Raw genomic sequence first — 27,730 nt, 5'->3', positions numbered from 1 at the left:
ATGCTGTAAAAATGTTCACTGACCCCCGTGTTTTGGTTTTGGATCAGGATTAGGTTTGTGCTTTGATTTTGATTTTGGTTTTGGCAAAACCGGCCTCACATGTTTTGGTTTTGGTTTTGGATCTGTATTTTTTAGAAAAATAGCTAAAATATGCTAAAATCACATATTTTTGCTCTTTTTTGTTCTTCCCTTATTATTAACCTCAGTAACACTAATTTCCAGTCATTTCCAGTCAATTATGACCACCTCACAGGTCACAATATTATTTTCATCCACTTTCAGACAAAGACTGCAGCGACCTGGCTGGATGCTAAGTGACAGAGCAACGGCACAAACAGCAGTTCATAGCACATCTAGGAAACATTGCCACATAGCAGTCTCAGAAAAGAAAGTGGTGCAAGATGGAATTGTCCTCCCACCCACCCTTATGTAAGATATTGAAAAGGACATGTACATTTTAACAAAGCAAGCACTCCAGCGACAAGGAGTGTCACTTTTGTGGCTTAAAAGCTTGGTTTGTTTGGGCCCCCACAATACAAGCTACCAATAGCTTAGCTGCCTTAAGCCCAATAGTGTTGTCAATAAACTCTACATAAGTAAACCATGTCTGCTTGTGCTGCATCTTTAATCTCCTTCTCCTCTCTGGATACCTCCCTCTCATCCGTGAAGAACAGCCAAACTAATATAGACACAGGAATGGATATTACAACTGGAGTGACATTACATCTGCTTCAGACAGACTGTGACACGGAACATGTGGGCAGCATGCAATCCGTCATGTTGGAATACGCTGCATTGAACAGAGACTTAAACCAATATATAGATTCAGTTGAGGAGACTGTACTTAATTACAGCTTGTGATTTCACTGCTGTCTGATTTCAAGTGCTGTTTGTTTAAAGTGTGGAGTTAGATCCAGTAAGGATTGCTGTGCTGTGTTGAGAGAGTGATATAGTTTGGGGAATTATTCTGTGTGTTTATTGAAGAGGATTAATTTTTCTGTGTGTTATTAAGTGTCCCATTTTTCTTTTTTTCTCTTTTTTTTTCTTCTTTCTGTTAGAGCTAGTGGATGTGGTTTAATTGCATAAGTAAATACAGCCGGTTAGTGCAAGCTCTATTTAACAGGAAGTAGTAAGCGATTTCATTGAGCTTGTGATTTCACTGCTGTCTGATTTCAGTTGCTGTTTGTTTAAAGTGTGGAGTTAGATCCAGTAAGGAGTTGAATCCAGGAAGGGGTTCAATCTGGTAAGTGGCTAGCAAAGGTTAGTACGTTCAAGTTCACTGTAGGCTATAAGAAGTTAGGTTAGCCATCATAAGATGAGTAGTAGCAGGCTTGATGATCTCACTCAATGCATATCTTGTCATATGTATGCACACTTGGAGCAAGTGTTCCAAGGTTTATACCTCTGTGAGAAATGTGAGCAACTGGTCTCTTTGGAAGCCCAGGTAACTGATCTAAAGCCGACCATTGCAACATTGAGAGACATTGCCAACCTGGAGCAGAGTTTACAGCTCACCGTTGATGCGTTAGCTGAGCAGGGTGGAGCAGAGACAGAGGAGGATGCACAGGTAGGCAGCTGGGTAACAGTTACTAGGGGTAGCAGAGGGAGGAAGAGGCAGGCCAGCTCTGAGCTAAGCAATCCCAGCAGATTTCCCAGATTGGATGAAGATACTGTGGAAGGCAGTTCAGAATTGGTGGAGTTGGATGAGACTGCTTCCTCTAGCAACCAGGGGAATGGTCTCTTCAGCATAGAGGGGACCAAAGTTACTCAGGGACCCAGGCAGATTGTGGTGGTAGGGGATTCAATTATTAGGAAGATAGATAGGGCAATCTGTTACCGGGACCGTGCATGCCGAACAGTGTGTTGTCTCCCGGGTGCTCGGGCTCGGCATATTGCGGATTGGGTGGACAGATTGTTGGGAGGGGCTGGGAATGACCCAGCGGTTTTGATGCATGTTGGCACCAATGACCGAGTTAGAGGAAGAAGGGGTGTCCTAAAGAATGATTTCAGGGACATAGGTCGCAAACTTAAGGCAAGGACATCCAAGGTAGTATTTTCAGAAATACTACCTGTGCCACGCGCTAGTCCAGGGAGGCAGTGGGAGATTAGGGAGGTTAATGCGTGGCTAAAAGATTGGTGTAGGAAGAAGGGTTTTGGATTCTTAGAGCACTGGGCTCATTTCTCGGTCAGTTGTCATCTTTATTGTCGTGATGGATTGCACCTGAATGAGGAGGGGGCTGCAGTGCTAGGGGAGAGGATGGTTAGAATGTTGGAGGAGATTTTAAACTAGGCTCTGGGGGGGAGGGGCAAGCAAGTATTTATGGGATAGACATTGAGAGTAGTAAGGAGGAATTTAACAAGAGTCAAGGGGGTGGAGAGGGAGGAAAGGGAAGCATAGCCGATAAGGAGAGGCCCATTTTAAAGCAAAAAGAAATACCTAAGGGATGCAATAGACTTAAGTGTATGCTTGCAAATGCAAGAAGCCTGACAGGTAAAATGGGGGAGTTAGAGCTAGTAGCAATGAATGAGCAGTTTGATATTATAGGTATTACGGAGACCTGGTGGGCTGATACACATGACTGGGCAGTTAACTTGGAAGGCTATTCTCTCTTCAGGAGGGATAGGGTAAATAAAAGGGAAGTAGGAGTATGTCTTTAAATGAAGCCAGAATTAAAACCAAGTATTCAGGAAGTTATATATGAGAATATTGGTGATAATATAGAGGCATTGTGGGTGGAAATATCAAGCGGAGGAAAAAGTTCAGAGAAGTTGCTGATAGGGATATGCTATAAACCGCCAGATATTAGTACGATTGAAGAAGCCCAACTTCTACAGCAAATTGAAAAGGCTACACAACTAGGTCAAATTTTAATTATGGGGGATTTTAATTATCCGGAGATTGATTGGAGTACTGAGACCTGCGGTACAGCTAGGGGAAATAGGTTCTGATCATGCTAAAAGACCATTACATGTTCCATTTAGTAGAGGAACCAACTAGGAACCGGACTATACTAGACCTAGTAATAACAAACAATGTAGACGTAATATCAAATATTCAAGTAAGGAATCACTTGGGAAACAGTGATCATAATATGGTCTCATTTGAAATTAGTTTTCAGAAGCAACGGTATAAGGGATCAACTAGGGCTTTAAACTTTAGAAAGGCAAATTTTAAGATGCTAAAGGAGTCTATAAAAAGCATAGACTGGGACAAGGCCTTTGAAGGAAAAAATACGGAAGAAAGGTCGGCTGTCTTTAAAATGTTGTTGGAAACATTCAAGTATAAGTTCATTCCTATGGGAAATAAATGTAAAAGATTTAAGTCTAAACCAATGTGGCTAAATAAAAAAGTAAGGGAAGATATGCAAAATAAGAAACATGCATTTAATTGTTTAAGTCTGAAGGGTCAGAGGAGTCCTGCCGTAGGTACAAGGAATGTAATAAAACATGCAAAAAGGAAATTAGATTGGATAAATTAGAAAATGAAAGGCACATAGCAAAAGAAAGTAAGACAAACACAGAAAAGTTTTTTAAGTATATAAATGGCAAAAGGATTAAAAAAGATAATATAGGACCCCTAAGAAGTGAGATGGGTGAATTGATAAATGATACTAAGGGAAAAACAGTGGTATTAAACACTTTCTTTTCTTCAGTATTTACCAGAGAGGAACAAATGGTAGAAGTAATACATAAAAATGGAAATGAAACCATGCCATTAATTAATACTTGGTTGTCAGAGGAAGAAGTCCAAAGGCGATTGAAGAAAATTAAGATAAATAAAGCTCCAGGTCCAGATGGCATACACCCAAGGATCCTTATGGAGTTAAACTCGGAAATAGCTAGACCGCTATTCTTAATTTTCAGAGATTCAATCTCATCAGGCTCAGTACCAAGGGATTGGCGAATAGCAGATGTGGTGCCGTTGTTTAAAAAGGGGACGAGATCACAACCAGGGAATTATAGACCTGTGAGCCTGACATCAATAGTGGGGAAACTACTGGAAAGTATTTTAAGGGATAGTATTCAGGATTACTTGGTACGTCATAAAATTATTATTGGGAATCAACATGGATTTGTGAGGGATAGGTCATGTCAAACTAATCTAATTAGTTTCTACGAGGAAGTTAGTGGAAACTTAGACCAGGGCAGCACAGTAGATGTGGTCTACTTAGATTTTGCAAAGGCCTTTGATACAGTGCCACACAAGAGGTTGGTTTACAAAATTAGGGAACTGGGTCTAGGAATTAACATTTGTACTTGGATCGAAAACTGGTAAGAGAATAGGGAACAGAGAGCTGTGATAAATGGAACATTTTCTAATTGGTCAAAAGTCTTAAGTGGAGTACCTCAAGGTTCCGTGCTAGGGCCACTCCTTTTTAATATATTCATTAATGACCTTGGTGATGGTTTAGAGAGTAAAGTTTCTATTTTTGCAGATGACACTAAACTCTGTAAGGTAATAAAATCAGAGCAAGATGTAGCTTCTCTACAGAGGGACTTAAATAAACTGGAGGATTGGGCGGCCAAATGGAATATGAGGTTTAACACAGATAAATGTAAGGTTATGCATTCAGGGATCAAAAACAAGAATGCAATCTATAAATTAAATGGAATTAATTTAGTAGAATGTATAATGGAAAAGGATTTGGGAGTGCTCATAGACAGTAGACTTAGCAATAGTGCTCAATGTCAAGCTGCAGCTGCAAGGGCTAACAAAGTATTGACATGCATAAAAAGGGGCATAGATGCAAGGGAAGACAGTGTAATTTTGCCACTGTATAAATCGTTGGTAAGACCTCATCTTGAATATGCAGTACAGTTCTGGGCACCGCTCTATAAAAAAGATCATTTGGAACTAGAAAGGGTTCAGAGAAGGGCGACAAAATTGATAAAGGGTATGGAGTCATTAAGTTATGAGGAAAGGTTAGCCAGTTTAGGCATGTTTACTTTAGAAAAGAGGTGTCAAAGGGGAGATATGATTACTATATACAAATACATTAGGGGTCAATACAGAGAACTTTCATGGGAACTTTTTGCCCCAAGGACTATACACAGGACACGTGGTCACCCCCTAAGGTTAGAGGAGAGGAAATTTCACAACCAGCAAAGGAAGGGGTTTTTTACAATAAGGGCAGTCAAGATATGGAATTCATTGCCAGGGAAGGTTGTGATGGCAGATTCAATAGATATGTTTAAGAAAGGGTTAGACAAATTTTTAGCGGAATGGTGTATCCAGGGATATGACCGTTGATTAAAATGTAGGATAGTAGTGGATATAGGGTAAAAATAGGACAATGCCACATAGTCTGTATATCTATTAACAACACTAGGACCTCTCCTGTTTCTGTGTGAGCTATAATAACACAGTGCAATGTGACTGCAGATTTTGAAGAACACTGACAGCCCTATTATTTCTATTTCAACAATGACAATTAGCAATGGAGCAATGCCACATAGTCTGTAGACTAGCAACAACACTTGGACCTCTCCTGTTTCTGTGTGAGCTATAACTCAGTAGAATGTCACTCAATACTTTTAAGAAAACTGCCACCCCTCCTCTTTCTGTTTTAGATATGATGCTTCCCAACTGCACTAGAGACTGCCAAGAACCATGCTACCCCTTCTCTGTCTCTCTGTGAAATGGCACTGGATCGCCGTGGAGGGCGGTACTTATAGAATCCAAAATTAGCAAGATCCGACTACGCAACAATGACATTTTGTCTCGTTTCACTTCCGAGTGCGCGTGAAAGTACTGAGCCGGCTCAGCCTGGTACTCGGACCGGCAAAGTTCGGTGGGCTTGGTTCTCGTAGAACTGAGCCTGAGCATCTCTAGTAAAAATGGACTTCTGCAACCACCAAGTATTGGATTCAATAGATGTCACAATAAACGTCAGGACACTGCATACTCCCTTCCCCTTCCAACACATACAATAATATTTGATTTGTGACAGTGCTGAAATTTCCTTTATTTTTTTATTAATATATTGTATAGATTAATTATCTAGAGTTAGGACTTTGCTATTAGCAGAAGAGCCATGAGGTTGTGTGTTGCTTATCATATATTTTCAATTGTTTGTAAGACTTTTACATTTTATTTATAAAAGGAAGGTAGTTTCATTATTTTGTATATGATTCTTTTTCTATAAAACCTATTTCTTTATATCACATGCTTTTACTATAAATTGATTTTGCATCTTCCCTTTTTTGTGTGTATCTATCTATCTATCTATCCTCACAGCTATATCAATGGAAAAAACAAATACAGGTATACATGTAACATCATTCGGTAACAACAGTAGGGTGCCTATACAGCCTCGGACTGGCCCGCCGGACAGCCGGTCAATCCACCGGTAGGCCCAGCGGGGTTGAAGCTCCGCCCCCTCCGTTGTTAGGGCGGAGCTTGATGTTGAACTTTGTTTAGATGGCGGCGGCGGTCACATCTCCTGTAACCACACTACCGCGCAGATGCAGAGAGCCCAGGCGCGGTAGTGTGTTTTTCAGCAGTTTGAGCAGGGGAGGAGGACGTCCTGATATCAACATACTGATCCAAGGTCAGTTTGGTCATCATAGGTTCATGCAACACTGGACGCAATAGACCACGTCCCCTCTGACGCTGCAGAGTTTCCCCGGGTTATCTGAAGCCCAGCCAGTTTGATCGTGGCTGGGATACAGAAGCTGGATACTGCCGTTTGATCGAGGAAACATATGGACTGAAAGATACCTTTTTAACATACAAAATGTGAGTGTTTTTAACCCCATGTTTTAACTTAATAAATAGAGAACGTAAAACACCATGAGATCTTTCTCTGTTCTCTCCCTGGTCTCCCATATTTGCACTCTGGTGAGGAGAAGAAACAGGTTTAGAGGGGAGTAAAAGTACATCGTGGTGGTGCTTTTTGAAGCAAGAGGACACATTATTCAAATACTGTATGGAATAGAAAAGGTCACATTGATGTAAGTTTACCATCTGGGACATCGGTATAGGTGGAACTAGAAGACCAACATCCTTTAATGACTTTGGGACCGTTTTCCCCTTGACTTATTCATTGACCCAATCCTTGTGTTTCTTTACCCTTCCCCCATTTGCGCCCGTCCTTTGATATTTATATTCTCTTTCATACAACACTGGCAGCATACCAGCATATATGGAATAAATGTGACAGGCTTTAGATGGGCTGTATTCTGTTCATTTTTTTGTTTTTTAAAATTTCCCTTCTCAACAAGCATTCATTGGTGAAGTACGCAACCGTAGTAGCACTGATGCTGTGTGTATGGTCTTTGACGAGTGGCATATTCTGTAAGAGTCCTTAAAAAATAATTATAACAAAGAGTCATTTTAATAATCAGACTGTGTATACAAGATCTGGCAAATGAAGGGTGCTTTTCATGTAGTCTAGTATTCCAATTGCATCCAGTTGAAAATATAATCATTCAGGGTTGTATAATATGTTGGTCTATATTGTATGTTAGTGTAGAAAGGCACATGCATAGGAGAACATAATTATATTTATATATTTTTCCTTTTGCCTATTGTGCATTCTTTTTGATGGTTGTCCTGTTTAGAATTTAGGGGTGATATAGTGAAAGTATTATAGGCATATATCAACCGTATTTAAAATGAAATTAGATGGATTTCACTGAGATTAGTTGAGAATTACAATCACTTGTTTTTTTATGAATTGACTTTTATTCCAGGACATGTCACAGCAACAACAGGTTGGTAACCATTGTACTAAAAAATTAATTGTGCAGTTTATGTCTTCTAATTGATGATGTTATTATTTGGTTTGTGTAGCCCTTGTAATGGCTTTTAATAAGCTCAATACATGATGGGCAATAACAACATATGAGGCGAGGGTTGGAGGTAACCAAATGATGCACTTATCATAAGTAACTGTCTTGGTGCATTAGGAGACGACAGGAGCTGGTACTGGAGTTTCTTCCAAACCACAAGTGTTTTATTAATGGGTCCCATGTAGTTCCCTACCAGTAGAATGGGCAGGGTCTAATGCAAAAGGTGCACATTTAAAATAGTGCTATAAGTTGTCCTCCATAGCCTGACCACACCCCCTTTACTGGCCACACCCACTCCTAAAGTTGGCCACACCCCAATATAGTGGGCCCCTATCACTGAATTCCCCCGGTGGGCCCTTCATGCCCCAGTCCGACACTGTGCCTATAGTATAGTAAATCTAAAGCAAGTAATGAAGAATAAGATTCAGAGGACCAGACATGACCAACATTATAAAATCATGAGACTTGATATGGACTGACTTGAAGTATTGAAGTATAGTAGGGAATCTTATTGGATTAAATAGAGTTTGCTATGAGTCATTTGAATAAGACAAGGTTGAGAGAATGAAAGAAGAAATTTAGAGGATAGGCTTAATGGCTTATTTTTGTGGGCAATTAACAGGACGATATTTTAATATTTAATACAATTTGGACAGTAATGCATTTGCTTACCAATTGAAGGCTGAATTTGAAGGCAAACCTGCCCTGGCCTTAAATAATATCGACTGGATTACTGTTTTTTTTACTATGGGGATCAATATTGATGACTAAGGATCTTTTTTTGTGAGAGGACACATAGGGCAAATTTATATTGCATGGGGATACTTATTTTTCAATGCGTGTGTGTAGGGAGGAGAATTCATGGTTAGAGATGAGTGGGTAATTTTGTAATCCATCATATTTTGGATGATTTTTAAATTCAATTGTAGGACAGAAGTTAACAAGTTAGCTTCTGAAAATCATTACTGAAATATATTGGCCAAGCCTATTCCAGGAGCTTTACTTTTGTGAAGCATGAGGGATGTATGTGTAATTGTACATCCAGCACTGATGGATATGCTGATACTGAGCAAATGCTATCAATAAGTGGAATGAAATGTGAAACGTTATTTCTTTATTAATGATAGTGGATGAGATTTTCAGAAGTGAAAGCAGCATTACTGTTTATTTTGAATATGATTTATGCATTGGTCATGAACTGACCATATTAAAACTATGCTTTTGTAAGGTGTTGATGAAATACTTTTTGGTTTGTTGACTTTTAAATTTTATTTAAGTTATATGAATATTTTAAGCCTTTGTGATTTCTTTGTGTGCAAATTCTGTACTGTTTAGTTAATACATTGCTCGATTTACTTAAAAGAACACACCGAAAATATTTGAAAATCCTAATCAGATGTACAAGTGCTAACATATCATATATGCATCACTGAGCAGCATTTTGGTGTTAAGTATTTCTGTGATTCAAAATAAAAATAAGAATATGAAAAATCTTTTTGCATTATCTCCACCCCTCAAACTGACCTGAGCAAAATGCTGTCTACTGTAATAAATCTACAATAGCAGCATAAACAGAGCCAGACTGGGACAACCAAGAAGCCCTTGCACACCAGTTAATGTGCTTTTACTGTCCCAAAATGTTAAAAGTTTTGAACAGATTGCTCCTTCATTCACTGGATGGCTTACTGCCTATTGGTGCATCACTGATCCAGAATAGTACTTGGGGCCAAATACTGAACTGCATTTTATAAAAGCAAGGTAGGGAGACTTACTGGAGCCAAGAAGGAGATATGATCAAAAGTTTAGTAGGCCAAATTGTCCCTTATAATAAATGCCAGAATTATCAGATTGTCAGTCTGGACCTGAGCTCAAAATAACTGATGGCTGAAGAGACTGAAATCTGCAAAATGATTTTCTAGTTACTGTAGTTAAAGCTATAAGTGATGTATTGGTCAACTGTTTTTGCATGAGAATGCAACTGATTTTAGTACAGTATTTCTATTACTTTACATTTAACAACTTTGGATTACATCATTGGTTTTATTCCAGTACACTGGTGTATCATAAATTAAAATGTTACTTTATGCTTCTGTTTATTGGCTTTTTTTTTTGCCCATTTAGATTTAAGTGATGGCAACATTACATTTTTCTTGTTTGTTGTCTAATGAAGAAATATGTTGAACAATGGCAATAGACTTGCTGGGAAAGATGCACCCTTGCTTTAGTGATAAGACACCCTTTCCATGAACATTGTTTTGAAAGGTGATGTATCCGAAAGAGAAACTGCTATTGTCGGCAGACACTGAACTGATGCTCAAAACAGATATTAGGAAGGAAAGTGTGACACATTAAAAATTGAGTCTGTTTCACAGTTACTCCATGTAAATGTTGTGTTAAAAGCTTAGTCCTACACTGCAATAGCCTTAATTTTAGATCAGCACTTACATGAGTGGTAAAATTTATTTATCTTAATAATTTGACAGATTTTGGCCAATTCAATGTCTTGAATTCATTTTCAATGCCAGCAACTTCAGTAGTTTGGGACCTGATCTTCTCCCCAACCGTAGAACCACTGTGGCCGAGCAGCCCAGTCACGGCCCAATGGCCATACAACTGAGACTGGGGCTTCCATGTAACATTCGCCTCCCACGTTTCACTCCTGCACTAGATCCACTTCTGCAGCAGGTCTAAAATATCATTTGAGAGTTTGAATTATCTCTTATTCTCCTAGTGATAACATTGATCCTCTGCATTTATCCTGCCTAACTTAATAGCATTGCAATATTTAGTGTTTCATTACCTGAAGACAGGAACTGCAACTTATGCTATTACTGTTTCTGGCACGGAGGAAATAACTATAATATTACCATAAATGAACATTTTCATTTCAATGCACATTCTTCTATAGCCTTTCAATCTACTAAAGACTCCCACAGTTTATTTAATGTTTATTGCATACTAATCCTTTTTGATCACAGGGAATAAATAACATTGATGTATATAGAAGGATGGGATCTTTAAGACTTTAGATCTTTGCCCCTCTTTTTTCTTTTTTTTTTATATTTAAACATCTGCTTTATTGAAATTTGTGGCACAAATACATTAATAATGTGCAAGACATATAAATGTAAGATAAAAAGAAAGAACAAGAATGCATATTACTGAAAAATGGCTCCTCAGATGGATGGAGTTGTTGAAAGGAACAATGAATCAAAATCATACAATTACACAATATAAACCTTATAACAACAAGGAGTTATCCAACTATTCACCCGACTGCAAAGTTAAAGAAAATACAGGAGTATGCTAAACCAGCAGTGTGCACTCCTGTAGTATTACCATGAATCGCCATGACTTGTCTGAAGGCATAAGAGGGGGTGGAAGCTAGGCAGGGGTGTAGGGGGGGTGGGGGCATCATCCCCAGGGTTGTACCACTAAGCAGGAGACACAAAGGGATAAGGAAACAAATTAAACCCCATGATCCTGTAAAGAAACCAAGTGATATTATCGAACATTTTTAAGATATCACCTCATCACTTATATTTCTATGGAAGGATTCTTTATAGGATCCCCATTTAGCATAAAATTTACCTACCGTCTTCTTGATGTCTGGAAGCGTTGCCCTTCTATCAAAATAAAGTGTGTCTAGGAGTTCAACCTTAACATCATAGAGAAAGGTGGGAGAAGGAATAATCTAATTGCGAAGGATTGTTTTTTTGACAATGGTAAGGACAAATGTAATAAATGGTTTGACATCCTCAATATCTCTCGGGGGAAGAACTGTATCCAGTTGTCATAATTACATAAAAGGATAGCAACTAGGTCAATGGGTAGAGTAAAGCCTAAGCATGAACTGAGAAAATTCAGAATCTTATTCTAAAACTTCTGTATCTTCCTGCAAAACCAGATATTATGGAAGAATGAGCCTGAGGTATTTTTTAAATTTGGGACACATCCCTGTCTCATCTGCCACATAGTGTTTCCTCGGGGCCTGTGAAATGAAGGCTCTGTTCAGTATTTGTAAGTGAACCTCCTGTAACCTGGCGAAGTGCAACCATTTCATTATGTTATCATGATATTTAGTTAAAATAACCTGAGAGGACAGTGATAAGGAATCCTAAACACATGCAGTAATGGTGTTTCCAGTGTTGAGATATCTGGAGGAAGTAAATCCTTATGTAAGAATTCAATTCTATATTTCTGACCTCTAGAAAAATGCAACAAGTCATCCAAGGCACTGGAAGTAAGTAGAGTCAATTTACCCTCAGTATAAAGCATGATATTGTGGCATAGTTGCAGACACATGAAGAAGTGCTCGTTACTAAGGTGGAATTTAACTTTGAGCTGTTGAAAAGAAAACAGCGTGCCTCCTGGGTCAAAAACATCTCGGATTGACACAATAACCTTAGCTCTCCTTGCCAATGGGAGGATTTTAGAAACCAAATCTCAGGCCCCATACAAAAAAAATTGGGGGCACTCACATTTCAAAGAAGGGAGTCCAGTCTTACAAACAAGTGTGACCTTTTCGTCTATTGTCTATTAAGCACTTGTGATTACCAGACTAAGAAACACAGTATATTTATGTAAAGAAAAGGGGGGCGCACTTTTAGAAACCTTACCTCGCTCCATTCTACTGAAACTCCTTCTTTCAAACAAGAGTATCTCTTTTCACATATTGTCTGAAAATCACCGGACAATAGAAGGTAATGCAAATAATGCAACTGGAGAATGTGGGTTAGCAATTTAAAATCATCCAGATCTTACCACCCGGCCTCCTAAAAAGTCAGAGGTACCCTCATTTGAAGGAGATGTGCATTACACACTCTAACTCCTAGAAACAGAGGACAACCTTGGTTGGAAAGAGAGAAGTCACCTCTTAGAATTTGATATCTGGATATAAATAGACAATACAATCTAATGTGAATTTATGTAATCAGAAAAAGGAGGCCATTTTGGGTAGATTTTATTTGCTGTGTCAGGGGTATTAAATAAACCAATGGTATTTTCTGAAAATCTTCTGAAAAAACAGTACGCTTTGTGTGGTACTCCACAGAACAATTACTCATAATGATGGTGGAATGTGATCAGCCCAAAAGTTCTAAAACAGGCTAGGCATAGTTGTTATGACTTTAAGTCTAGTTCTGATCAGGCACAGTGAGACATAATTCTCAGAATGCAATACTTCCTCATTATAGAAAAACGGATGTTCGCATCATAATCTTTGACCTCCTTCAAGTATGAGAACTCAGAGGTCCATTTATTTAATGACGTAATGATTTGTACCACGTTACCATCCAAAAAAGAAAAGCTCTTCAGGACGTGACCAGGTCACTGAGACAACATGGGTACATGTACAGGTCGTGTTTTCCAATCAAGTTACAGGTCTTTACAGAATCCAGATCCTCTTTGCAATAACCCCAAAGGAAGGACCTTCTGAAGAGTCTGGGAATAGGAAACACCACTATGTCTTCACCCCGATCAGGGGCCTCCCCTTGCCGTGAAACCACAGTTTCCGCCTCCAGAGTGGCAGAAGTTTCTCATTAACTCTTATATGTGTAATGTAAATATTTGTGAACCGACCAAATAGCAGATGGCTGTTTGAATTAAACAAACTCTTCTGTTTAAGCTAAAGAGACAATTATTGAACTTCTTAACTCTGACAGTTGTGCTACACACACTCCTCTCCCTTTTAACTCTTGACTATTGTGAGTTAAATTGTCAGACAAATTTTTAAGCCTACTTGCTATTGTGTGTTTGTTAATTGCTGCTGTTTTTAGTTTGTGCATTTACTTAGGTTTGTGTGTGTCCACCTGTTTATTCATCTTTTCATGACCTTCCCTGCTTTTGATCTCACGGGCCAAGGCATAAACATTTTCTTTTTGGTTACCTAAGCAATGTAAGCTCCTAGTTATTTTCATGTTTTAATACACAATTAGATATCGAAATGCTAGATAAAATAATGGCCTTACCTGTTCTTGGTTGCATCTCACTACAGCCTTTACATGCATCTTCAAATTATAACCTGAATCCCGGTTCCCCCCTTGACTCACCATTCAATAACAATATGCATACTCTTCCCTTCCCCCCTTTCATTTACACCTACGTTTCCCCCCTTTCCACTACTGGGTTGAATTTCCTTCCTCAGATATACTAGAGCTAAATTCAGGTTGATTTATAATTTCATATATTAGGTACTGTTTTGTGTATTTCTCACCTCCATTATTGTTTATCAGGTTCTAACTCCACTCTCGGACAATACTTCAACAGCTAAAGTAAGGTACTTTTTTTTAAGATAATCCTTACAGTTTGAGTAACAAAGGTCAATTTCTAGTAAGCCTATTATCCTAAAAAGTGTTCAGTCCTGTTGGCAGCCTTGAAATAAAGACAACATGATATTGTCTTTTTGCAATAGATACATTTTACATCTCCCCACTTTATGCTCAATTGTAAAACTTGTTCCCAGACTTTTTTCCCTCAGCAAGTGCTAAATGCTAAATGGAAAGGGGTTGCAATTCTAATTCAGAACAAGGTTCCTTTCACAGTATACTACACATACTCGGACCCAGACGGGAGAGTTCTTATTGGAGTAGGATCTTTACAACTGTCTTTTGTTTCCTGTTATGCTAAAAATACTGGCAAAAATTGATCTTCATGCAAGGAGACACTTGGTCTTTGGAGAGGATTTCAATCTCATATTAGATCCCACCTAAGATAATTCCCAGATTGAAAATATGTTAACAAGGGTTCTCTTAAAAGGTTTGATTTGATTCTTAAAGAACATTCATTGGCTGACTCCTGCATAGTGTCACTTTCTTTTTGTTGATCCAAAATTTGTCATGAGAGTGAAGAAATAGTCACATTCTCCTGGATGGGCCATGCAGCTAATCTAGTTTTTATTGATATTTCACACCTTTCTTCAAGAAATTTGTCTTGGAAGCTTGATTATACTCTGTTGCTGAATCTGACAGTTTGCTCCAAGGCAGTAGATACATTAAATGGCTATTTCCCGATAAGGTATATAATAGACAAGTTAACCCGTGCATGATACTCATGCATTCTAGTCAAATCAAGATACTTAAGGTCTTAAAAAGGTTCTTGTCATGCATTTGGGCCTAGCCCAGGCCTCCTCAGGGGAAGATCGTTACTTCCCGACGCAAGCGCCCTTTTTAATGTGTGTTTATGAGGTAAAATTACCTCACGAAAATGAGTTTGACCCCTCAACTCGTAAATTTAGCCTTTACTATCCCTCCCACGTGGGAAAGGGGGGATGACGTAAGTTAACTGACTTGACTATTCTAATTTTTTTATCAAATAATGTCAGTATACCAAATTTCAGGTCAATTGGATGAGCCCTTTCTGAGAAAATAGTTTTTTACACACACACACACACACACACTAACGCACGCCTCTACACATGTGTGTTCATGAGGTAAAATTACCTCACGAAAATGAGTTTGAGCCCTGCCAAATTTCAGCCCTTTTTGAATTTTTTTTCCCACACACACTAAGAATTTAGTAGGTCAGTGTATAACTCTGCCCAGCAGGTGGCGCTGCAACTTGGTTTTTATTTTCCACACACAGACGCCACTAAGCATTTATATATAAGATATTCTCCCCCTTAATTCTTTTGAATGCCCATAAATCTACCAGTCTGGCCATAGCTAAGAAAAACATTCTTATTTATATTTTCTGATCCTTTAACCTTTATCTTCATTCTATCCTGCACCAGTATACCCTGTTTACCAGTCTGGATCCACTTTGTACAGTGTTTTCCATCTACACTCATGGCCCTGCTATAAATTCTGCATTCTTATATGATTTTACAGCTGTGTATACCATATGTTGATTCCATTGTACTCGCTTCCTTTATACATATTCTTTGCCCCCATTCCCTGTTCAAATTCCTACTTTGTTACTCCTACCTCACCTAATATTCTACATATCTCTCCTATCACACTATTAACTATCACTTTCACCACACTTTCTGTCCTGAACACACTTCTATAACAAATCCATCAGATCTGTCCTTAGATGTCATACACTCACCCCCTACTTCCTACACTACCAGCCCCTGAACTCCTCCTCTTCCACCTAACTCTATCACCTTCCTTTACCCAAAACATCCTTCTCCTTACTCACATTTTTACCCATTCTACCGCTAGCTCGATGCCTAAAGTACTATCTGTTTCCACGAACCTCGACCAGATTGCAATGACCACACTGCATGGACAACAGCCACAAAACCACACCATGGCACCTTACTACAGCCTGCACTCCACGGCTATGGAAAGACAGGTATTATCTATTTGTAGTTCTACTAGGTGGAGGCACCCATGTTAGTAGCGCGCACACACCAACACCCACACAAGCCAAGCGCAATAGTATGCTCAAAACTGTACTCATATCACTGCTGTATAAATCAATAGTGGGAAAGATATTTCTATGAGGTTCTGGATATAGAAGATTGCTCTTATGTGTGGACAGATGTGGTCAACTCAGTGTGTGTGTGAAATAAAATTAATATAAGCTTTTATACCACTGGTGCATAGTTCTAAACAGGTTGCATCAGGTTGCATCAAACCCCTACTCCCCTCTACTCTCCATCCCTCTTTTATTTCCACCTTTGCCTTTTAATTATTTCCTGATTAAAACTAAAACCAAAGCTCACTCTGAACTTTGCAAGGGATGTCCTCACTCCACTAAACTCCTTCCATCAGCTGGTGCAAATTTTTGCATCTTTGAAAACACCAGCACTCAAAACACTTTGGCAGAAAACTAGGTGTACTAGGTGTACCAGTGCAAATGGAAGCTCATGCCATCACCAAAATGGATTTTACACTGTCTCTGTGCATTTTTTAACATCATAAATGACCACCAAAACATTTTTATTTACAGTTGAATATCTTATGGATTCTAGTTTCAATTTGTTTTTGAATAATTATTTGTTCCAAATCAATATAAAGATACTCCTATCATAGTATGATACATTTTTACATAGCATTCTAATTGGTCTTGTGAGTCAATTTACGGGTTATCCAATGCTGATTTATTTATATAACTGGCAGTATTTCCTGTATTGGGGGATAGCTAACTGTATTTTGATTATTATTCCATTAGCAGTAACGAACACATGTTCAGTTAACACTAGAACATGGGCAGTAGAGTGTATCAAATGGCAATTATTTTTTTAAATTCTTCTAATATTCCAGTGGATTATAACCAGGTGAAAGTACTATAGGGCAATTCAGGTAATCTTGCTGTTAGTAGTCTTTCCCTAGGAGGGAGTTGGTTACAATTTGCTAAATCCCATTGTTATGCTCATTACTACTGACATGAGGCTGTTGTGAACACACTGATGCATTTTCTCTCTGACATATTTCATTGTCTTGCTGTATGAATAGAAGGGTTGGTGTAAGCATTTCTTGGAAATGTGCTAATGAAATACAATTTGAGTATTGTTTATTTAAACAAATACATAGATTTAGATCACAATGAATTTCTATGTCTGTGCATTTCTACACCGGATAGGTAATAGAGCTAATGGCAAATACGGCAATCAGCGACCAGTGTTGTAGTTAGGGTGTAAGATGTGTAAATAATACAAACTTAGGGCAAATTATAACCTTATTATTGTTTTTGTGTTGCATAGTAACAAATGTAAACAGTAAAAAAAACGTGTCTACGATGCCTGATGACTTGTTGACATGTTCTTTAAGACACACAGGATGTTACATAGCTTCTTCTTCTGAAAATTACGGGATTCATTTAGAGTAGTTTGCAGATTTGCCATTTGTGTATTTTGTATTTCTTTGCACGTATCTTAAATGTATACAGCTCACAATACAATCAATGCGGTCACATCAAAGTACACTAAAAGATATTCCGGTTATCTTCATTTTGATGCTTGGTGATTAAAGTGTTTCTTAAAAAGAATAAATAATTACATTGAAAAAAAATAATTAAATTTCCTTTGCAAAAAATTTAAACCAGCTCCAAGTTTGTCACTAATGCTGGTGGACAAACTTCGAGGGGGTAAACAACACGGGGTCCCCGGTCATAGTGGGAACCAGCCTCAGCCTGGTCAGCAGGACTGAATTCACTAGAGTAATTCGGCCTGCAAAAGTAGTTTTACAAGTGCCAGCATACCCAAGCAGTAACTGGCTGCCGAGGTTTGCTGTGACTTTTAGTCACATACACTAAAGGTAGTTTTAATAACTTTAAATTATTACACCAATCCCCACTGGATAGGGAGACTGGGACACCTCAAGTGCTATTCAGCAAGGGCTTGTTTTCCATAGGGTATAAAGTTATTTTTGCTGACCCAGTTCTCCTAGGGAAGCCCCATGCTGATCAATCTGGTTCACTTTATGACATTGGGTTTCTCTGTTATGGTATGTTTGTACCACAAAATCCTTATCTGAAGAAGCGGCCCTACTCAGTATAGAATGTATATCCAGGGGATGTGGCGCACTTACATATGCATACCCATACTTTTACTTAAAACAGTTGCACTTGCACACCCCAGATCTGCCTCTCCTGGAATTGGGGGCAACAAGTACATCTTATGCTAATATTTAAGAAAACAAAGCAGAATTGTACACCTTACATCCAATTTTAAATCAGGTCCTATATTCTGCAATATGAGAAAGTAGGGAGGGTAAAATTAAGAAAAATTAGAGATTAATAAAAGTATGAGTATGTTAACAGTGCTTTATTGGTGTAGTAGTTGAGGTGGTAGTAGTGATTGAGTGGATTGTCAGAGAAAAGTAACAGAAGGAAACACTGACACAAGAGTGGTCTTTGGGCAATGGATTCATGATCTATTAGACTGACCAAGAACATTTGAATTCAGAGTTAATTTCTCTTAATATTGTAATTGCAAATACATGACTGCTGGATTTTTTCAATATCAATGTGTGTTTCACCTGATGTACGCAAAATAAAAATGATACAGCCACTGATAATTAAATGTTTTCAAATCATCTTTCACAATAAGGCATAGACAAATATTGAGCAATGCTCACTTTAAGCAAGATAAGAATCTGAGAATGTAAAACACTCTAAACATAGACTCACACAAGGAAGCTGAAAATGTTATGATATTCCTGTAAAATGTGTCCTCAAGTCACCTTCAAAATATTTAATCGCACCACCAAATATATAGCAGAAGACTACTGTCTAGCGTTTAAGATGATCAAGCAGTCCAAATTTTGCCCATTTTGGATAGAGACAATCTGAATGTGTGTATGTGCCATAACAGGAAGCAAACTCCAAGGTTAAACATTAAAGTGCTTTAATTGTCAGCAGTAAAGTATCTGAAATTAGCAAATACCTAGTCCCCATTCAGGGAACTACTTCACATCTTGGACCTTGTCTAATCAGTGGGAAGCTAGGACACTCACCACTTTCTTTAATGGCTGCACACAGGAACACAAAGTCCTTCATTATCTGGTATTCCCTTCTTAGCCAGTCACTGTAGTCTCTCTCTCTCTCTCTTTAGGACAGTATTCTCCTTGGCTCCTGTCTTGCACATGCTACTTGTAGTAAACAGATCACCTGTCTGTCTTCAACTTGTCAGAGCTTGCAGTTTCTTTCACTTGCACCTGCCTCCTGCAGGTCACACCACATCCCATCACTCAGCTGTCACAAAAGCTCTCTCCAATGTCTCGTCAGCTCTTTATGAGCTGTTTCCTCAGACCTACTGTCTCTCACAGGACACACAATGGCCTTGTTGAGGCTCTGTCAGGCGGTATCTGACTCCTTTGACAAATCTCGTTTCTGTCTCCAAATGGTCCTAGATTTACTTTTTTAACCTGTAGTCGATGATGTCAAACTGGCTCCTAAACTTGCAAGTTGATAGGGAGGCAGGAGGGGAGTCTTCTACTAGAAAGTTTGTATGTAGATGCACTTTAACCAAGTTTCTTTTTTTAAAATTAATTTTATTAGAAGAAGTGATAGTACACAATGCAACAAATTCATAGCCATCCAAATTGAATGAGTATGAAAACTATATATTTGTTGTGTCACCATTATTTTTCCTGATATCAAAAAGGTGAACAAAACTATACACAGCTTTTGTTTTTGTTATAAAATCATTAACAAATTTGTAATAACTTGTGAATACTAAGTTTGTAGGTGTGGACAATGTGTGGATATAGGGTATCCATGTCTCAAAAGCTTTTCCTGCTAAAATTTCTTTACTGGTAGAATTTTCTACCCAATCCATATGGAAAAGAAAGGAAATTTAGCTAGTCATTAGATTTGTATTAAGGGTGTCCGGTGATATTTTTTTTCGAGGCCACTGAATTTCATTAACAATTGTTTTTTTTTGCCAATTGTTAATTGTTGATTCATGTCTTCAGCATATATATTCCAAAATATCCAATCATGGTTACCGTGAATGAAATTCTAAGAGTATGTGTGATAAACTCCTGAACACCATTCTAAAAGTCCTTTATCTTAGGACATGACCATAAACAATGTAATATTTCTGCATCTGGTTGCTAAAATTTATAACAGTAAGACTTTAGTACGCTTCTGATAGTATATTTTTATGTGAGATATGCTCTGTGCAAAATGTTATAATTAATTTCTTTATATGAAGTGGACACCAACTATTTGTTCAACTTCACATATGCTTTCAAAATATTGTGGAGATTCAGATGTGGGAATGTACCTAACAATTTTGGGAATGCAATCTAACAAATTAACAAAAAGATTGTGGACACTTAAATAAGATGCAGAAGTACATTATATTTTTTAAACTAGCTGGAAGAGAAGTAGGACCCTGTGTAATCCTTTAAAAATGTAAAGTAGCTTTTCTTTTATGCTGTACATTTTGATAAACATCTTCATGCTCGTAAGCTGGGTTAGTGTAGACTTTATTGTCCTCATTGGTCATGTTACTATACATTGTAGTTCCAACAGGCGGCCATTCTGTGTCTTCCTCCAAAATGATCTTAAGCTTTTTATAGTTACTTCCAGGTTTTAATTTTAGACACCTCTTCAAAGCCAACCAGAGGGCTCTGTTATCCAAAATAAACTCCTGAAAAAAAAATGGAACTTGTAACATTGGAAACTTTTCAAAATTGTTTGTGTATTTTAAAACGATTAATGAAGAAAAAAGGAGAAAATATGTTGTTTAATAATACAAATAGAACAAAATATCTAAATAGGACTAAATTCAGCACACACAGCTAGGCACTTGTTGGTGTCAAATTTTCTTTCCTCAGTATCAGGTATAAAATGCCAGATAAATACTTTAAAACTCTAGACAAGTAAATAAAAACAGGTCAACAACAATATAAAATAGATGAAAAATGCTTTCTGTTATGAAACCTCAAAGAGGTACAATACACTTAAGCCTTTCCAGGCCTACATTGTAAATATAGATAACCACATACAGTCCTCACTAAGTTTAATCACTTTATGTTGCTTCTGTTGATGTTAGTGGGTACCTCAACAAATATAAAAGAAAAAAATCTCCCTTTCATTCATGCAAATAATGCAGAAAATAAGATTTTACAATAATAGTTACCTGTGTGTTTTACTAAAAGAGTTAAAAAAAAATGACAAATACATTTACTTATATATCACAACAATCATAATATATAGACTAATGCATTCCCAATTATAAATGATATGAATATGTGAAGGAGTTCTGTAAAAGCAAGAAGGCTGTAGGCCAAAGGTTTTTTATACAGTTCACAGAAATCCAAAATGTTCTCTAATATCCATTATAGTAAGGGGTACACAGGGCCGTCTTTCCCATTGGGCACGATGGGCAGGTGCCCGGGGGCCCAGGAGGAAAGGGGGCCCTGGCAGGTCTGCTGTAAAAAAAATCCTGTAAAGAAAAAAAAAAAATTACCTTTTGCGGTCAGGTGACGATCCGGCTCAGTCCCTGGTTCTCTCTTCCGTGATGCGCTCACAGTGAATGTCTGGCGTGATGACAGACATTCACTGCGAGCACAGCATGGAGGAGCACAGAAGAGGATTCAACGCATCGTGATTGAAAGGTAAGTATATATAATCCTTTTTTTTTTTTTTTTACTTATATATTTATATATAGGAGCCCCGGTGTACTGCTGTGCCCGGGGCCCATACTATTGTTAAGGTGGCCCTGGGGGTACATTAGTCTTCTTTTTTCATAGGAAAACTGAATTGGCATCAGAATTCATGGTTTATACAGATATTATGCACTGAAGTTTATACATATTAACAAAGAAGAAGAAGAAAAGACAAATTCAACCAGTTTGCTTATAATACAAATAATTTGATTAGAATAATACTGACCTCCATTAGAAATGACACAACAAGACAAATAACCAATAACACTATGATATGTATTCTCCAGCTCATGGGAGTGCAGACAAGCTGTAAATAAAGAGTCACAGTCATATTAATATCTATGTCATAAAATCTAGAATCCTAAAAAAAAAGAAAATTGTTACCAGTTTTTGTAATAGCAAAAATAGCTTACTTCCAAGACAGGATAGATGTTTTCGAAATCAGCAAAAATGAAGAATATGGTGAAGGTAGCTTCTATAATTAGTAGAGCCACAAATACATCTGGAAGATAAGAAATAACACTTTAGCAAATTTGTTTTGTATAAACCACTTAGAACAATGCATTTCAAAATTAATTCAAATTAACGTTAGAAAAAGTGACTTAAAGCAAACAGTCTCTTCTTCTATATTTAGTTATTTTAAAGAGTAATATAATCCATCATTGAGTCACCTGTACTATAATTAAATATAACTAGAGATGGGTACTTCTGAGCTGGCCATTTTAGCTGTGTATTAAACTTACTGATGGTAGACAGAGGTTATCAAAAAAATAAAAAAATACCAGTGCACGGTTATTGAGTACTACTTTTATTGGCTGGGCATCCCCTGTATCTTTATTTATTTTGTCTCTGTTTGTACTTCATTGCTACTTCCAAGATGGCTCCTGCTTACCAGACTCCTACTCATATTTGCCTTCCTTTCATAGCTAGTTTCAGGAGATACACTGTTAAAGTATTAAAAGAAGAGGTGGACATAAGCTAGTGATTCAATTCTTGTCATCATTGGGGTGGGGCAAAGTGTATGATAACACTAATTGAGACATCACACCCCTTGCACACTTTATGTTGACTGAGGTGGGTGGGGCGGAATGACATAATTTGCTTCATCGCAAATTGTGGTAAGCACTGTATTTGGTAAGCACTTTATTTGGAGAATTGCCTGCTGATGGCATCATTAATGAGTCATTCTATATAAGTGTACTTTGTTAGTGCACTAGCATAGGTCTCTATCTCTGAAGGAGTTGATGCAGTACAGCTTTGCCCATGCCATGTATCCAAGCAACCCCCAGTAACATTGGACTTGATTCCTTGTGTCTTGTGTTTGCTGTGACCCCTGGCTGTATCTGTCAAACCCAACTGCATTACAGACTATGCAATCCCCATTGCAGTCCCTTTCTGGTAACTCCACACCAAACCAACAAGTCAATTTCATACTCAGCAGGACAGCAGCAAGATAGTAGACTAGTTTCAACCATAAGCCATGAAGCCTTAGATTTTCTTGCTGGAGGAGAGTAAATAGCCTGATTCCCCAAAGACTTTATGATGTTGAAAAATACATTTATCTTCTAAAGATTCTCATGTTTCTCAAGATGTGCAATTAAGCTACTACCTGATGCTTGGATATTATATATATATATATATATATATATATATATATACCTGAGCTTAGCTCTTCGGTTATTTACAGTAGGATTCCTGCATACAGTTAACTCTATTACAGTATCTTTAGTGCAAACATTTCTAAGTATGCACATTATTTACCACAACTTTACCTCCTCAAAATATATATATATAAATATGTCATTTGGATTGAAATATTTATATGTTGTTAGTAACTATATAATACTTGAAACAGGTTTCCCTTTTATATTTTTTATTGATTGAATCAAGAATTTTCTTTCAGGCAGAGATTTATTTATTTTACTTTAACCAGAGATTTTTAAACACCTCTTTCATTTTGTGAATTTAAACACACCTTATTACAATTTTAATTTTAAAATAATGAACTATCCTTATCAAATAGTCCCTGCTGGAAAGTGGGGTCTTAAATAGTGTGATAAGTTGTAATGTAATTACATCAGAGTTGTGAGTCTTTCTCAGGGTCTGACATTAAGATATCTTTAGCAGATATGGAACTGTTGTGATAGAAGTAAAACAAATACCAAAATAGGAAGCAACGAGGTGTGTGTAGAGGGGGTGGGGTGGGTTTAACTACCTGCTTTTGCTATTGGTGCAGTGTGGGGTTGGAGCAGTTTCTAATACTCCTCATGGATAGGTGGCAGCTAAGTTGATCCTACATTGCCGATGGCCAATGGCAGTTAGATGTTGAGGCCCACTCAGTGACCTCACTGTGAGTCACATGAGCACCAAAATACTATTAGATGAATGTGGGCCAAGTCCTGACAGCATATAACAGAGTGAAGGACAATGCATGATCAGTGCTGAATGCGCTGCTCTGTAGAGTATAGCTGCCAGTCCTTCATACATTTTAGATTAATTTCTGGAAAAATGCCTAGAACATAAAATGTAAATTGCACAGATTTATTATGTAATGACTGTGGGATTAACTCTTATGTTGATAATTATGGGCACAGTCTCTCAGTTTAATTTGTGCGCCAAAACAACTAAATAATAAACATTGAACAATTTAAAAAAATTTGATTAAAGGTTATATTTAAATTATAGTATATCATACAGTTTCTTTATTTTAAAATAGTTTTAATTATTTCATATAGAGCAATTGGCCCCAGGGATGTACTTAAAGCCTATTCTCTAGACACACGTGAATGGTTATTCATTTCTAATGGGAAGTTTCACAGTAGCTAGATATTGCAATCAACCTACAGTGCACTCCTCTTAGCATACACTCCTTAAGAAATACAGCACATTTACAAGTATAATTCTGTCATAACGAATAATAGCAACCTACATTGTGATTGATCATTAGTCAGAAGGCTGCTTTTCCTATATTGAACTCTATTGGCTACTGAGTATGACAAAGGGCTGCTTCTATTGGTTGCTATGACTGCACCCACAACATAGTTAGATCACTGAACTCTTTATTAAAATATGACCACACAGGTGGTAGACTCCAGTCAACCTGCCTCCCCCTCTCCACACTTCAGAATTTGGATGCCGCTCAGGCTGAAAGAGGGCCTCAGTGTAATATTACAAAAAATTGGTTAAGGTAATCCAGGCTGCTGGTATGCCATCACTAATGCCCATATACCCATACTCATGTGATAGAAGCTATTGTATTCTGTCAATGCATTCTCATGCATTCAGGGCCGGTGCAAGGTTTCTGGGCACCTTCAGCCTCCCTTCCCCCCCCCCTCCCCCCAAAAAAAATAAAAAAATTCGACCCATACTCATAATCTTACCTAAAAATGAAAGGCTGACACAAAGCTGGAGGCTCAACTGCTGTTGCTGTTGTTCTTCAAGGCCTACGTTACATAGGCACCATCAGAGTTGGCTTAAGGCTTTGGGGAGCCCAGAGCAATTCAGAGGGTTTCCTATTGTCTAAACAGAGTTGCGCACATTCAAAGGGGGGGGCACAGGCATACGTGGGCAAGGGGACACATGGACACGGGGACACATCATCATCATCATCATCATTTATTTATATAGCGCCAACATATTCCGTAGCGCTTTACAATTGGGGACAAACGTAATAAACTAATAAACAAACTGGGTAAAACAGACAAAGAGGTGAGAAGGCCCTGCTCGCAAGCTTACAATCTATGGGACAATGGGAGATTGACACATGAGGTTAAGTATACATTTTGCATCTTGGCCCAGCCAGACTGCAAAGGTAGGGTGACTCATAAGCTAAATGATCCCGTCACACAACAATGTTGGTCCGGGGGTAGTTGTCTTGTGTGAAATTGTGTAACAGGCTAAAGGTAGTGAGGTTAAGATGGTGGTTGAGGAATATTATAAGCTTGTCTGAATAGGTAGGTTTTCAGAGAACGCTTGAAAGTTTGTAGAACAGAGGAGAGTCTTATTGTGCGAGGGAGAGAGTTCCATAGAGTGGGTGCAGCCCGAAAAAAGTCCTGTAACCGGGAATGGGAGGATGTAATGAGGGTGGATGAGAGACGCAGATCTTTTGCAGAACGGAGTTGCCGAGTTGGGAGATATTTTGAGACAAGAGAGGAGATGTATGTTGGTGCAGCTTTGTTGATGGCCTTGTAGGTTAGTAAAAGTATTTTATATTGGATTCGGTAGAAGACAGGCAGCCAGTGTAGAGACATACAGAGTGATTCAACAGAGGAATAGCTATTTGCAAGGAAAATCAGTCTTGCCGAAGCATGCAAAATAGATTTTAGGGGTTTGAGTCTGTTTTTGGGAAGACCAGTAAGGAGGGAATTGCAATAGTCAATGCGGGAGATGATTAGTGCATGAATTAAGGTTTTAGCAGTGTCTTGTGTGAGATATGTGCGGATTCTGGAAATGTTCTTTAGATGTATGTAACATGATTTAGATATAGAGTCAATGTGGGGAACAAAGGATAGGCGTGAATCAAGGATTACACCTAGGCAGCGAGCTTGTGGGGTGGGATTTATGGTCATGTTATCAACAGAGATAGAAATGTCAGGTATGCTCTTGTTGGCGGGTGGGAATATTATTAACTCTGTTTTAGAAAGATTAAGTTTGAGTTGACGAGAGGACATCCAAGATGAAATGGCAGAAAGACAGTCAGTTACACGGGACAACACAGATGTCGAGATATCAGGAGAGGATAGATAGATTTGGGTATCATCCGCATAGAGATGATACTGAAAGCCAAAGGAACTTATTAGATTTCCAAGAGAAGCGGTATAGATAGAGAACAGCAGAGGACCTAGCACCGAGCCTTGTGGTACTCCAACTGATAGGGGAAGCGGAGCAGATGTGGCTCCAGAGAAATTAACAGTGAAAGAGCGATTAGAGAGGTAAGATGAGAACCAGGATAGAACTGTGTCTTGAAGACCTAGGGATTGCAGCGTTTGTATGAGAAGAGAGTGGTCAACGGTGTCAAATGCAGCCGAGAGATCAAGGAGAATTAGGAGAGAGTAATGGCGTTCAGTCTTAGCAGTGATCAGATCATTAACAACCTTGGTCAGCGCAGTCTCTGTGGAGTGTTGAGAACGAAAGCCAGACTGAAGAGGATCCAACAGGTTGTTTGCGGAAAGAAAGCGTGTGAGGCGAGTGTAGGCAAGTCTCTCTAGAAGCTTGGAGGGGCAAGGGAGCTGAGAGATGGGACGGTAATTTGAGAGAGAGTTTGGGTCGGAGTTTTGTTTTTTTAGAATAGGAGTAATCACTGCATGCTTGTATAGTGATGGAAAGATGCCAGTAGAGAGTGAGAGATTACAGATTTGAGTTAGAGGTGAAATGAGCACAGAAGACAGGGATCTACCAATTTGCGAGGGAATAGGATCAAGAGGACAGGAGGTAGAGTAGGAAGATAAGAAGAGCGTAGAAATTTCCTCTTCATTTGTGGGGTCAAATGAAGAAAGGGTGTCAGAGGGTAGTGGGAAGGAAATGAGCTGATGGCTTGTTGAGGAGGAGGATACCATTTCTAGTCTGATCTTGTCAATCTTGTCCTTGAAGTAGGAAGCAAGATCCTGAGCACTGATAGTAGATGGAGGGTTCGGGGTGGGAGGATTGAGAAGATGATTAAATGTATTGAAAAGGCGTTTGGGGTTAGAAGCCTGAGCATAGATAAGAGATTGAAAGTATGTTTGTTTTGCAGTGTCCAGAGCATTTCGATAGGAGTGGTAGACAGAAGTATATGTGAAGAAGTCATTAGAGCTTCGAGATTTACGCCAGTGACGTTCTGCTTTACGGGACAGTTTTTGAAGATTTCGTGTTGCTTTGGTGTGCCACGGTTG

General features: G+C 38.3%; 1 protein-coding gene across 3 annotated transcripts in view; it reads right to left on the bottom strand.

The window, feature by feature from the left end:
- Window positions 1-27,730, bottom strand: part of LOC142143973 (putative cation-transporting ATPase 13A4) — a 137,949-nt gene that overhangs the window by 9,607 nt on the left and 100,612 nt on the right. For all 3 annotated transcript variants that reach the window (XM_075202275.1, XM_075202277.1, XM_075202274.1), the window contains exons 28-30: window positions 22,274-22,362; window positions 22,087-22,167; window positions 19,197-20,839 (exon numbers count right to left, since the gene is read on the bottom strand). In XM_075202275.1, coding sequence (XP_075058376.1) covers window positions 20,594-20,839; window positions 22,087-22,167; window positions 22,274-22,362 — 416 coding nt within the window. In that variant the 3' untranslated portion in view covers window positions 19,197-20,593. The remainder of the gene's footprint in view (window positions 1-19,196; window positions 20,840-22,086; window positions 22,168-22,273; window positions 22,363-27,730) is intronic.

The sequence above is a fragment of the Mixophyes fleayi genome, chromosome 3 (genome assembly GCF_038048845.1).
Source record: "Mixophyes fleayi isolate aMixFle1 chromosome 3, aMixFle1.hap1, whole genome shotgun sequence".
NCBI classification, from domain to species: Eukaryota; Metazoa; Chordata; class Amphibia; order Anura; family Limnodynastidae; genus Mixophyes; species Mixophyes fleayi.
This window is presented reverse-complemented; position numbering and strand designations above follow the sequence as displayed.